Source organism: Martes martes, assembly GCF_963455335.1.
Source record: "Martes martes genome assembly, chromosome: 6".
Taxonomy (NCBI): domain Eukaryota; kingdom Metazoa; phylum Chordata; class Mammalia; order Carnivora; family Mustelidae; genus Martes; species Martes martes.
Genome location: NC_137893.1, coordinates 40953920 through 40968779, shown reverse-complemented (window position 1 = coordinate 40968779; position 14860 = coordinate 40953920). Strand labels below are relative to the sequence as shown.

At 43.4% G+C, this 14860-nt stretch overlaps 1 protein-coding gene across 1 annotated transcript in view; it reads left to right on the top strand.

Annotated features, from left to right (window-relative positions):
• Positions 1 to 3810: 3810 nt before the first annotated feature.
• ANKRD6 (ankyrin repeat domain 6) overlaps positions 3811 to 14860 on the top strand; it is a gene marked incomplete at its 5' end in the record, with an annotated part of 62690 nt that continues 51640 nt past the window's right edge. Inside the window, one exon of the mRNA XM_080805470.1 lies at positions 3811 to 3930. Coding sequence (XP_080661596.1) covers positions 3811 to 3930 — 120 coding nt within the window. The remainder of the gene's footprint in view (positions 3931 to 14860) is intronic.

Below are 14860 nucleotides of genomic sequence, written 5' to 3'. Positions count from 1 at the left end.
GCCCATTTGTGAATTATTCCCTGACTCCTCAATAGGGCAGTGTTACAGGTCCCCTGCTGGCGGAAGGGAGCAGTCCGACAAGACCTGAAGACCCAAGACTTTCAGAAGCTGTGATGAGCAGACTAGGAAGCAACAAGACATTGTGAGCTGAGTGGATGTCTTAATAAGCTTTTAGATGTGATTTGGCCAGAGTTGGCAGAGGAAGCTCAAGGGAAAAAGGCAAGTAAATCATTGCATACCCAGTGAGCACGACAACCCTAGGAAGCTAATGATCTCTCCAGGAAAGAATTGAGAGCAGTTACCCAGCAGCAGAACACCATGTAGAATGGGGAGGACAGACCCCTGGATGTGAGTACAATCTCTCTTCGCTACAGGGTTTTGAGGAATAGGTGCAAAGCGAGTTATTGTAATTGATGGTGCTCCCTAACCACTGGTTCTGGGTGCTTGTGGACTGTCTCTGGGTGGGCTGTGTATAAGGTCCTAGCTAGGACTTTTGTTTGCAGGTCTCTTCTAGAATATTTTGTCTGTTAGGAAACTGTAGTGGTTTGGGGATATTGGTTCCAGGAGACTTTGTGGTAAATCCTCAAGAAAACAGCAAAAGCAAACCTTATAGACCTTTTGCTATAAAAAGAAAACAGATTGCATCACAGACCAAGCAGCTGTATGGCCTTCTGGCATTCGTGATGAGAGAAAAAAAAAGCATTGGCAAATTGGAATGCAGTGAAAACAGGGCAGTGGGCTGGGAGAAGGGAGGGAGATCTTTCTTAGGAACCTAAATACCTTTCTGGATTCAGGATGCTCATTGAATATTTATGATCATGGGTTTATTTCCTTCTGCTTAAAGAACTGGAAGCGTGTTTGCATTTAATATTTTTCTCTGGAGCCCTGTGAAAGTGAGCATTGTGACAAAGAGGGATGTGATTGGTAAATGTAGGGCAGAAGAAATTCCTCACCTCCAGCAGTGGGAAGTGTCTTGAATGATAGCTGATCTACTTGGAAGAGGCGGCTCAGATTTAATGAGGGCATGGGGCTGCTGCAGCCCGGGCACCCAACAGGTTGGCAGTGGAGTTTAAGTCATCGATTGCAGACTGATTGTCACCTCTCTATTCCTCCCATCCCCCACTCCTTTTTGGGGGTGCTCCATCCTCCTCATTGCTCTCCCTCAGCCCGCCTCTGCCTGGTCTGATTTGTCAGTTCAGAGGTGTCAGACAGAAGCTGAGTATGCCCTTACTCCAAAAGGATGGAGGTATAGAAAGGAAGCCAAAAAGAAGGCTCACTTCGATCCTTTCCCACCACCCTGTGTGTGAATACAACTGTAGGTGAATGGTGGAGGTCCTACCAGTGAGCCTCTTGCTGGATCTAAATCGAGAATGAACTTGAGATGCCCAAGCACAAAGGGATGGTGCTAGCTGCAGACTGGTAACTGGAACCCTGGGATTCTGTGCCTGATTTTGCAGGCAGTTTTCTGTGCAATTCCATTTGGGGGGAATATCCCTACCCCTATAAGCAATGTGTCCCGGAGTTGCCCTGTGCCTCAGGCAGGCTGTGCATTGGCCATGGTGGAGGGGGTGGGGTGGAGTGGAGAGTTGGGAGTGGGGAGCATGTCATTCTTAAATAGGTGGAACTGAAAAGAAAAAAAATAATAATAATAAATTTTTAAAAATTCTGTTTGGCCAACATTTTTCAACTGTAATATTTTTCTATAAAAAAAAAGGAATAGTAATGTGTACTGGATTTGCAAAGAGCTGTTTACCAAAGGTAATTATGTAAACAAGGCTATCTCAGAAGCCTGCAACCATGGCAATAAGTGTCTGAGAGCCGAATTTATTGTCTGGGATAGGAGGGGAGTGGCTGTCCATGTACTGTGGGCCTGCTGACCCATGCGTCTGTTGCTGGGGAGACTGGACAGCGCTGCTGGTCTGCAGCTCATGACCTCGGCTGATGGGCTGCACTGAGTTTGCACCAAGGACATCTCTAGCCCCAGGAGCTAAGCTATGAACTAAAATGAGTGAAATTTTAGTCATGATCATAGTATTTGTATGAATTGGGCTATTGTAGTTGAGACATTTAGATACCCATTGCAAAAAAAGTTTGAGTATGGGAAGGTGGCTGTTGAGTGCGCAAAGATAACAAATGAGTTTAAGTGGAAGAATGTGGTTGTGGAGGGAGAGTATTTAGGAAGCCACAGCTCATATAGAATTTTCCTGCCATTTGGGCCCAGAGTGCTTTTGCAGTATTGGGACAAACGGAGCAGAAGCTCAGTATTACTGGTTTGAAGGTACCACATGTTATCTGAATAGAGAAACAGTGTATCCAATGTTTATAAAAACAAACCACTCTAAACAGTGGAACAGTCTGGAAAACATAGAGCCCAGACTTGTCTTTCAGGGGGACCCTGGGAACTTCCAGTGGCATTTCCAGCTCTGTTTCTCTGTTCTGAGTCTCAATGTTATTCTTTCATTGGCTTGTTCATTCAGTCAAGATTTCTGGTGCGTCCAGGGACCTCTGACCGTGACTAACAGGAGTCCTCTGCTTTGGAACATTCCTTCTCTGGGTTTGTTGCACTTCCAATGAGCAGAGCGGGGTGCATTAGTTTGGCTTTTTTTTTTTTTTTTTTAATTTGTTTGAGTGGGGTTGGGGCAGAGAGAGAGAAGGGAGAGAGAACCTCAGGCAGTTTCCCTGCTGAGTGTAGAGCCCAACATGGAGCTCCATCCCAGGACTCTAAAATCTTGACCTGAGCCGAAATCAAGAGTCAGATGCTTAACCGACTGGGCCACCCAGGAGCCCCAAATCCTTTACTTTTGGCATAATTACCAGTGGCTTTGGTTTGCTCTAATGGCGGTCCAGGGCTACTGAGAGGAGTCAGTCTTTAGAAGTCTGTTCATTTGCCATTTGGTGGAAAGAAGAGGTTGACTACTACCTCCCGATCTCTGCTCTGAGTGGGGCTTTGAGCTCCCTAGGTGGTTTTGGTAGACCTTTTATTTCCTGTTAAGCTCGGAAACACCACCACCAGCCCCTCCCGGTGCAGCTGGCAGTGCACACTGTCAGTGTTTGTAGCACCGTTGTTGTTCCCAAAGTGGGTTTTTCCGACAATAATTGGAACTGGGAGATGGCCCGGGCCTGCGCCCAGTTCTCCATCTGTCCCAGAACTCAGGAAACTGCACTGTTTACATTGAGACAAGGATGAAGCAAAAGAACTGCAGTAAATGCTGGGACAGAATCCCAAGGATTTAACCCAGTCCTCAGGGTCTCTGTGAGGTGTGGTCCACGCACCTTCATCTGCCAGCAGAAGCAGCATGTTAGCAGTAGCGGACCCACAAAACTTGGTCCCAAGGCCTGGAAACCCCGTGATGTTGATGGGATTATATCAGTTCCCTGTTACCTAGGATGGAAGTGCAGAACAGACCTCACGGTTTTGGTTATAATCCTCTGGAGAATGTCCCTGAAGCAGGGAGAAGGGAGGGAGATTGGCACATTCTGCTGCCTTCTGTTTCCAGGTTCAGGAGCTTTGGTGTGCAGAATGTGCTTCGTGCTTTTCCCGTCTTTGCCCAGCTTCCGTCCCCTGCCATGAGCCCCCGGCAGATGCCCTGAAATCAAACAGACGAGGTGTGACCCATGCTATATGCTGAGTGGTGCTAATGACAACTTTGTTTTGTAATCCCTAGGTCCCCAAAATGGCCTAGTAATAAAGGCACCTTCTGACGCTCAGGAGCATCTTTACCCGTGGGTGCCTGCCCGGGCCAGTGGCATCGTGTTGAGCCGAAGGAACTTGTCTACTGCGTTCCTGAAAACCTCTTTCTCTCCTAATTCATGAGCCAGCAGGATGCGGTCGCTGCGCTTTCAGAACGCCTTCTCATAGCTGCGTACAAAGGCCAAGCAGAGAATGTGGTTCAGCTCATCAACAAGGGCGCCAAGGTAGCAGTTACCAAGGTAACAAGAAGGGGGGAAAAACGCTTTAGCCATTCCCTGGGAAAAAGCTTACCTCTTAATAACCATTGTCTGTACAACTGTTCAGTTTGGTTTGAAGCTTTCATAGAACTGGCTTTTTGTTTTTTCTAGTGATGGCAGTTTGGAGAGAAGGAAGGGGGATTAAAATGCTTTCAATGCTATCTTTCAAATGGAGTGGCTTGTAATTAGCATTTAACAGTCTTTAAAATCATAGGGTAGCTTTTTCTCACCTACTTCTTTAGCTAAATGGACAAGAGATCTCTCTGGAGAAATTGGGGCACAAAAACTTATTGGGGAGAATGTTTGTACAATAATCACATTAGACCAGCTTGTGGACAGGGCAGCCCATCTGCTGTTTAAAGCCTCACTGGCCCCGTCTGTACAATGACAGGCTTGGACCAGATGATGGCCACCATCTCTTTGGGCTTTCATTTCATATGGGTCAGTAAAAATGTCTGGTAAGCTTTAGAGGACATTGCTTGCCCCTCACCAACAGATAATATGTGGGAAATGAGAGCACATACTGGCCAAAGGGCGGTTTTGTAGCAAAATAGAGGAAGGTCAGGCTGCAGAGTTAAGTGACAAGTTAGAATACAAAGAGAAGGTAATGCTGGTGGAAAATGCCTATTGAGCACTTAGTATTGCTCTAAGGACTTTAGAGTCCTCTAGACGAGGTTCTTTTTTTCATCCCCACTATAGAGATGAGGAAACTGAGGCACAGAATCATAAAAGTCACTTACTCAGCGTCCTTCAGCTGTTGAATTGCAGAATTGCTACTTGTACCTGCAGTCTGGCTCCAAACCCACCTTCCAGGCCCCCTCGGATGGAGCTGTGGTGAAAAGCAAAGTTTCGTTTTCAAATGATAGTGGCTGACCACCGGTGGCAAAGGTTGGCCGGCATACAGTTTCAGTTACTCCTCTGCAGTCTCTATATTTCATGATTCTGACGTGTGCTATTTTGACACCACCAAGCAGTTACCTCAACTGTGACACTCTCTACCTGGAGATGGCCACAGGTCTCACAGTTTAAGGTCTCAGTCCCACAAGAGTGCCTCCCTCCACCCCAGCGCCCCTTTAGATGCAGTCGCCAAGTATAGGTTGTCACCTGTGCTTCTAACCAACTGGTTATAAAACAAAGGTTCCCACCACCCCCTCCTTGGGTTCAATTAAGTTGCTAGAGCTGGTCACAGAACTCAGGAAGACATTTCGCTTACTAGATTAGCGGTTCAGTATGAAAGGATATAACTGAGGATAAGCCAGCCAGAAGAGAGACGTAGGGCAAGGTATGAGGAAAGGAGCACGGAGCTTCCGTGCTCTCTGAGTGCACCGCCCTTCCAGTACCTCCATGTCTTCACCAGCCCAGAAGATTGCTGAATTCTCTTGGATTTTCATGGAGGCTTCATTGGTGATTGCTGATTGACATTCAACCTCCAGCCTCACCCCTCTCCCTGGAGGTCAGGGGATGGGACAGAGAGTTTAGCCCTCTAATCAAGGTTGGTTCCCCAGGCAACCAGCCCCCATCCTTAGGGGCTTTCCAAAAGTTACCTCATTAACAAAAACTCAGGTGTGGTTGAAAGGGGCTTATTATGAAGAACAGTGTTCTTTCACTTTTTTGGCTCTGGAGCTATTTCAGGAACTGAGGACAAATGACCAACTACTGTAACAAAAGATGCTCCCATTGCTCTTATCACTTAGGAAATTCCAAGGGTTTGGGGGAGCTGTGAGCCAGGAATGGGTACTAAAACCAAATACATATTTATTATAAGGATATTCTATGCTCATGGATTGGAAGAAAAAATATTACTAAAATGTCCATACTATCCAAAGCAATGTACACATTCAGTACAATCCTTATCAATATACCAACAGCATCTTTCATAGAACCAGAACAGACAATTTAAAATTTGTATGGATTCACAAAAGATCCCAAATAGCAAAAGCAATCTTGGAAGGGAAAAGCAAAGCTGGAGGCAATGAGAATTCTGGGCTTCAAGTTATATTTCAAAGCTGCAGTAATCAAAATAGTATGGTACTGGCACAAAAATAGACACATGGGGTGCCTAGGTGAATTACTTAGTTAAGCATCAGACTCTTGGTTTCAGCTCCGGTCATGATCTCAGGGTCATGAGATCGAGCCCTGCATCAAGCTCCACGCTCAGCAGGGAGTCTGCTTGAGATTTGCTCTCTCCCTTGCCCTCTGCTTCTCCCCATCCCCCTCCACCCACCCCGCCGGCTCTGAAGTAAATAAATATGTAAGTCTTAAAAAAAATGGACATTGAGATCAATGGACCAGAAAAGAAATCCAGAAATAAATCCACAATTATATGCTCAATTAGTCATCAATGAAGGAGGCAAGAATGTACAATGGGAAAAAGACAATCTCTTCAACAAATGGTGTTGGGAAAACTGGGCAGCTACATTCAGAAGAGTGAAACTGGACCACTTTCTTACACCACATACAAAGATAAATTCAGAATGGATTAAAGGCCTAAATGTGAGACCTGAAACCATAAAAATTCTAAAAAAGTAAGACAGTAACTTCTTTGACATTAGGCTTTAGCAACTTCTTTCTAGATATATCTCCTGAGGCAAAGGAAAACAAAAGCAAAAATAAACTGTTGGGACATCATCAAAATAAAAAGCTCTGCTCAGCAAAGGAAGCAATCAACAGAACTAAAATACAACCAATGGAATGCGAGAAGATATTTGCCAGTGACATATTTCATGAAGGGTTAGTATCCAAAATATATAAAGAACTTACAAAACTCAACAGGCAAAAAACAAATAATCAAATTTTAAAATGGTCAGAAAACTTGAATAGATATTTCTCCAAAGAAGACATACAGTTGGCCAACAAACACATGAAAAGATGCTCATCATCACTTATCATGACAGAAATGCAAATCAAAACCACAATGGGATAGCACCTCACGCCTGTTGGAATGCCTAAAATCAACAACACAAGAAACCGTAAGTGTTGGTGAGGTTGTGGAGAAAAAGGAACCCTCTTGTACTATTGGGAGGAAGGCACACTGGTGCAGCCCCTATAGGAGACAGAATGGAGATTCCTCAAAAAGTTAAAAATAGAACTACCTTATGATCCAGCAATTTCACTATTGGGTATTTACCCAAAGAATACAAGAAACACTAAATCAAAGGGATGCATGCACCCCTATGTTTATAGCAGCATTATTTACAGTAGTCAAGATATGGAAGCAGACCAAGTATCCACTGATAGATGAATGGATAATGAAGATGTACACACATATACATAACAGAATATTATTCAGCCTTATGAGAGAAGATTACATATATTTGTGTGTGGATGGATGGATGGATGGATGGATGGATTGGTGGATGGATGGATGGATGGATATATAGGTAGGTAGATACATAGATAGATAGATTACCAGAGGGGAGGTGGGAGGGGGAAAGGGAGAAATAGGTGATGGGAATTAGGGAGTGCATTTGTCGGTTGAGGTATGGAAGTGCTGAATCACTATATCATACATCTGAAACTAATGGAACCCTGCATATTAACTAGTGAATTAAAATAAAAACTTTAAAAAACAGTAGGTATTACTTTTATTTTTATGTTGTACCTACATCTAGATTGAAGTGTCAAATACTTTTACTATGTTTCTATTCCATTTCTGAGTCTCCATAGCCAACTACTGTCAAGTCTTTTGGGTATTTTCTTTTAGTGTTTACATGTGTAAATGATATCCTGATATTGCCCAATCTTGATTTTTTCCATTTTAGGCATTATCTGTTCCTGTAATGATATGAAAACCGATGATCTAGGATTTAACTTACTTTCTCTTCCCTGCTCTCACATGTGCCTGTCTGCCTTCTCAAATATAGTTTTGTCATTACTTAGGTGACATCAGAATTTGGTATTTACATTAAGTTAACCAGTTTATTTATTTGCTTATACTAATGATTTATTATTTATTTGAGAGAGAGCAGGGGGAGGGTCAGAGGAAGAGAGAGGGAGAGAATCTCAAACAGACTCCCTGCTGAGCACAGAGCCTAAAGTGGGGCTGGATCCCTGAAATCCAGCCCTGAGATCATGACCTGAGTTGAAATCAAGAATCGGACATTCATGGGGCATCTGGGTGGCTCAGTCAGTTAAGCATCTTGCTTCAGCTCAGCCATGAACCCAGGGTCCTGGGATTGAGTCCCGCGTCGGGCTACCTGCTCAGCAGAGAGCCTGTCTCTCTCTTGTGATCCACCACCTGCTTGTGTTCTCTCTGTCAATAAATAAATAAAATCTTAAAAAAAAAAAAAAAAGGAACCAGATGTTCAACTGACTAAGCCACCCAGGCGCCCCTTAACCAGTTTATTTATAGCTGAACCATGTAGAGTATACTATCATTATGTTTCCTTTCTTTTTCTTTGTAATAATTCCTTTACTCTGATGTTAATAATTGTCTTGTATTTGTTTCCTTGATTTTGTGTGTACATATCCCAAATTATCCTAAAACTCAGTTGCTGATCTGCTCTCTGGATGTTCTGATGTGTTAGGTAGTCTTTCCGCTGAGTCTCTTTGGAGAGATGTTCTCTGGAGCCCCTCCCCTATTTCAGTCCAGACTGATGGTCCTTAGGGCCTTCTGACAAGTGTCACTCTTCACTATTATCCTAGGGATTTCACTTACCACTTTCATATATGTTGATCTCCTCATGTTTTTTCTTTCTTGGTTTACTTCCTTGCTTTGATATGATATACCCTCTAGTATAGCACTATCCAACAGAAGTTTCTGTGATGGTGAAATGTTCTGTATCAGTGTTGTCTAATAGGGTAGCAACACATGGTTATTGAGTACCTAGAATGTCGCTTGTGGCTGAATTTCAAATTTAATTTTAATGAACTAAAATTAAAATGCCACATGTGGCTCTTGGCTACTGTATTGAATAGCACAGCTGTGATGTCTTCCTGAGAATGAGTGCATGGGAGAGATTGATCAACTTTAGACATAATCTATTGCCCCTTTCTCTTCCATACTCTCTCAATCTAGTTATATCACAGTCCTGATCAGATTCATAATTACTGTGATTATGTAATTGCTGTTCATTGGTGAGCCAAGAATTGTACTATAATTAATTACAATTCCATTTTTATATAACTTGCTGTTTTTCCTGGACTTCATAATTGCCTTGATTTTTTTATTTGTTTAGTTTTATTCAAACTTATAATTAAGAGTGCCCGCTACCCTCCAACAACTCTGTAAAGCAGATCTTAGCACAATTTTCCATAATTAATCCTATCGTGTATTTGTCAGTTTTATTTCCCTTGAAATATCCCTTCTGGAACCATCCATCTTTCCATTCCAGTTTGATCTCTGTTGCTCTCTAGTTCTACCTGAACAGAGTCATTCTGAGAATTCCTTTCACCTCTTCCCTGTGCTAGATCCCATTTGCTGGAACCATGTCACCCTTAATTCAGTGGTGCTTGTGACTGGTAACTTCCAAAGAAAGGGAACATGAAGATAAATGTTTTTGTTTTTTTTTTTAAATATTTTATTTATTTATTTGACAGAGAGAGAGAGATCACAGGTAGGCAGAGAGGCAGGCAGAGAGAGAGGAGGAAGCAGGCTCCCCACTGAGCAGAGAGCCCGATGCGGGGCTTGATCCCAGGACCCTGAGATCATGACCTGAGCCGAAGGCAGAGGCTTTAACCCACTGAGCCACCCAGGCGCCCCAAAGATAAATGTTTTGAGAGTCTGCATGTCTGAAAAAATTATCTTTATTCTAACCTGTCACTTAAGTGACAACTTGGTATTCTAACCTGTCACTTAAGTGACAACTTGGTATGAAACCTGAGAATGATTTTTCCTCAGAAATTTGAAGGCAGTATTTTATAGTCTTGAGCTTACGGTAGTTGCTGTTGGGAAACTCAGTTGGTAGATTCTTCCCTGCAAGACCTCCCGAAAAGCATTATGTGCCCACTCTGCTCCTATAAGGCCTGCTCATTTGGAACCTGGATCAGTCAGTTCCTCTCAAAGAGGTATCCTGCATGGAACTCTCCCTCCTCTCAACTGGTGAAATGCTGCCCATTCACTCTGTTTCTCTAATAATTGGATACTGCTGTATTGGGTACTCAGAACTCCCCACCAGACTATCATTCTGACTTGGGTTTGAATTAATCTCCCACATCTCTTTGTGCTTGGCCCAGAAGAAGAGCAATGGATTTGGAATCCAAAGACTTTGGTACGGGTACCTGCTCCACTCCTTATTACCTACTTGTTAATGTGGCCAGGGTTTCTTGACTTCCACATCATTGACATTTTGGGTCACCCAGTTCTTCTTGTGGGAATTGGTCCTATGCGTGGTAGAATGTTGAGCAGCATCTCTGGCATCTACCCCTTTGATGCCAGTAGGACCCCCTTCTCCCTAGTTGTGACAACCAGGAATGTCTCCAGAAATTGCTAAGTGTCTCCTGGGAGGCAAAATCACCACTGGCTGAGAGTCAGTGACACAGGCAAATTTCTTTACTTCATGACTTTCAAATTGTTAACCAAACTTCTTTTTTTTTAAACATTTTATTCTGGGGTACCTGGGTGGCTCAGTGGGTTAAGCCTCTGCCTTTGGCTTGGGTCGTGGTCTTAGGTCCTGGGGAGGTTACCTCTGAAATGAGTAAGAAATAACAGTAGCTACTTCATTAGATTGCTTAAGCAACTAAATCAATATATACTTAGAACTGTGCTTAGTGTTGGACGTGGTAGCCATCAGGAGGAGACACAGCCAATGCCACAGTGGCCACCTCCTGCTCTGAAGATCAGGGTCTGAGTAGCAGGCAGCGAGTCCTGAGCAGAGGACACAAGGTCACTAGTGTCCTCGTCTGAAAAATGAGGATAATCCCAACCTTGTGGGGTTGCTGTGGAGACTAAATGAGATGACAACTGTGGAGCACAATTTCCGGCATTAAATAAATGACCATTACAGGCTTTCTCAGGAGAAGTTGAGAAGCTGAGTCCAAAATTTATATGAAAATGCAAAGGCCCTAGACTAGCCAAAGCAATTTTGATGAACAAAGTTGGAGGGCTTTTACTACTTGAGTTCCAGGTTTGCTGTACAACTAAAATAATCAAGGCAGACAAGATGAAGAGAATGGAATAGGGTGTCCTCAAATAGATCTATGCATATGTGGTCAATTGATTTTTGACAAACATGCCAAGGCAGTTCAGCAGGGAAAGAATAGTCTTTTCGACAAATGGTGTTGGAACAACTGGACATCTGTACACCAAAAAAAGGGAATGTATTGTAGCACATGGAAATGTGAACGTAAAATGGATCATAGATTTAAATGCAGGAACTACAAACTATGACAATTATAGAAGAAAACAGGATAAAATCTTTTTGATCTTATGTGATAGTTAATTTTATGTTGTAATTTGGCTAAGCCATGATACCCAGATTTGGCTAAACATTATTCTAGATGTTTCTGTAAAGATATTTCTTAGCTGAGGTTAACACTTAAATCAGTAGACTTTGAGTTAGGCAGATTATCCTCCAAAATGTGGGTGGGCCTTATCCAATCAGTTAGCGGTCTTAAGACAAAAAGATTCCTGTGAGGAAGATAGAGTTCTGCCTCCAGACTGCCTTGGGGCTTGAGGTGAGGCAGCAGTTCTTGCTGAGGTCAGCAGCCTGCTAGCTTACCCTGCGGAGTTTGGCAAGTTTGATTTGCCAAGCCTCCATCACTGGCAGGAGTTAAAGCTCCTTAAAGTAAATCTCACTGCTACCCTTGAACTGACAAACACATTGGGGAATGCTATTCAGCAATAAAAAGGGATAGAGGAAACAATATAAACAAGTGTCAAAAGCATTATGAATTTGAAACCACAAAGGCCACACCCTATATGATTCCATTCGTGAGTCAAACTATTAGAATGGAAAACAGGGATCCAGGACGCTGGAAGGGACTGACTGAAAAGAAGTTGGAAGGAATTGAGGGGTTGGGAACAATGAAAACCTTCTATATCTTGTGTGTAGTGGTGGTCATATGATTATGTACATTTAGCTAAATACATCTGACTGAATAATTTGAAAAGGTGAGTTTTACTGAATGCAAATTATACCTCCAGAAACTTGATTTTTTTTCCTACTAGCAAAAATAGGTTTATTCAGAAATAGCAGAAAATTACAATTCAGGACATGCAAGCTCTGGCAAAACCACAGGCAAGTCCCCAGAAACTTGGTTTTTTAAAATAGCTGTTCTAAATATCATAATTGCTACAGATAAGGAAGCAGACTTAAGGGGGTTGAATAACTTTGTTGCATCACTTAGAAGTGTGGGTCCTGGGGGCTTTCCTATCTTGTGTCCCATACCAGTCAGTGAATGTGCTCCAATTAATATAAACTCTATAAACTTGTAAAAGAGAAATGCAAAGGGTTTGATTGTAGTAAAGTAACTTTCCCAAGCAGGACACTTGGTAGTTTTTGTAGAAAGGAAGAGCGTGTGGAGCTGGTAGATATTTTCTGGCAGCCATTGCAAAGAGAAGGCTGGAGGTCAGTGATGTGCATTCATGAGCTAGGAAGAGGGCAACTGTGGGCTCTGCAAGCATTATCCCTCCTGCTGCTACTGCCTGACTTCATGCTCTTGAACCTGTTTCCTGTTGGGCAAAACCCCTAGGAGGGGTCTGTGAGGCTGACTTTCCTGGGCAGGGGGAAGCTGTAGAAATGGAGGATCTATTTTGTTGTTGTCCGTTTGCTTTGTGTTTGATTCCGTGGGTGTGCTTCCTTGTTGTTGCTTTTTAAGTATGGATCTATTTCTCAATGCTTTATTTTACTTTATTTTTAATTTAATTTAAGTTCAGTTTATTAATATACAGTGTACTATTTGTTTCAGAGGTAGAGGTCAGTGATTCATCAGTCTTCTACAACACCCAGTGCTCATTACATCACGTGCCCTCCTTAATGTCCATTGCCCAGTTACCCCATCCCTCCACCCCCACCCCTCCAGCAACCCTCAGTTTGTTGCCTATGATTAAGAGTCTCTCGTGGTTTGTCTGGGTATGTGTTTAATATTCAGACTTATTGGAATGGTGTGGGTCTGAACTTGTGTTTGCCAGCCTGCGGGTTTGTAGCTGTCAGTCCCCAGAGGTGGGTGGTGGGAGAAATACATGCTTACAACGCTTTTGCTCAGGTGAAACGGTTCATTTGAGAGAGAACGTGTTATGTGTAGCATGCTTCTTCCAGAAGATTCCATATACTTGCTTAAGAAGATAAAAGTTCCGTTTTTGAGTACATGATTCGTTCACATAGTTCTGATATAGAAGATACAGAAGTTGGCAAGTCTCCCTCTAGTGCTGTCTCCCAACCACTCCGTGTTTCCCTCCAGGTAGACAGCCTGTGTTACCTATTCCTTGTGTTTTCCTAATATATTTATTGCTTATATGTGCAAATAGATGTATCTCTGTGTGTTTCCCTCCTTTTATACAAATTGTAGGATACTATACGTAGCCTTCTTCACTATGCTTTATTCCGTGGACCATGATCGGCTTAACCTATCCCCTGTTGATGGGCATTTAGATTCTGTTAATCTTCTCCTATGAACTATGCTGCAGTGACTAACCTTGTCCTAAGGTCTTATCCTATAGTGTGGTTATTTCTGTGGAACAGATTTCTCTAACTGGCACTGCTGGGTCAGGGGGTGTGTGCCCAAGGAATTGTGACAGCTTGAGTGGGATTGCTGTGCACTGAGATTGTGCCAGTGGACTCTCCACCAGCACAGAGAGGCTGGGAGGTCTGACCTTGACCTGCCCCACTACCAGTGGCTCACTGACCTATTCCTTCTTTTTTTTTTTTTTTTTTAAAGATTTTATTTATTTATTTGACAGAGAGAGATCACAAGTAGGCAGAGAGGCAAGCAGAGAGAGAGGAGGAAGCAGGCTCCCTGCTGAGCAGAGAGCCCGATGTGGGACTCCATCCCAGGACCCTGAGATCATGACGTGAGCTGAAGGCAGAGGCTTAACCCACTGAGCCACCCAGGCGCCCCTGACCTATTCCTTCTTGAATAGCTCTGTCTTCCCTCTTTTCCTAGCCCTTTGTCTTCTGAATGTATCCTGCCTTTCTAGATGCCCTCAAGGAGCTCCCTGCTGTGGGTTATTTGGCTTCTCTTTTGCCCTTTGTTCCTCTCTGCTTCAGCATGGGTTTCATAGAATTTTCTTTTTCAACTGCTCTGGGCTGTGTCGAGGGCCCATTACTGGGAGTCAGAGAGAAAAGCATGCAAGTGGCTGATGGGAGGGGAGCAGGGGGGGTCTCCACACCCCTTATCATCCACTCAGCTGGGAAACAGGGTTCCCTCCCAAGGCTGCCTGGGACTTTTCACCTCACACCCAGTAGCCAGTGTGTTCTCACCTCCCAAAAGAGGGCTAGAGTGTGCGCAGGGCTGAGGCAGCCCCTGATCTTGCTCTGGGTGCTTAGATATACACACTCCCTGGAGGGGGTGGGCAACAAGGGCGTACAGTTAGATGCCAGGTCAGACGGAAAGTCTGCTTTGTGTTCTGTGGTAGCTAGAAGCATCATCTTATGAGAAGCAAACCTCAACTGGGAGAACTTAGGTCTTTGTAGTTTATCATCAGAAATCGTCAGGGAAACTTGACATACAGTGGTAATTCTGAGCAACAGTTATAAAACAAACATATATAAAGATTTTACGTAATCAGGTCATTAGGGAACCAGTGCGATGTTGCAACTGGTTCAAAGGAGAATTCAAAGAACTCCCATTGCGTAGGCAATCAGGAAAGTGGAAATAAATTTGCTTATTAGATGTAGAACTGGCCAGTATCTACGGGATCTCTGCTAGACACAATTTATTGGCATCACACTCTGCATCCTACAACTGAGAGCTGTAAAAAAAAAGACAAGATAACTGGGAGATAATCTGGAATTGAGCTGTGCATGAGACTGGG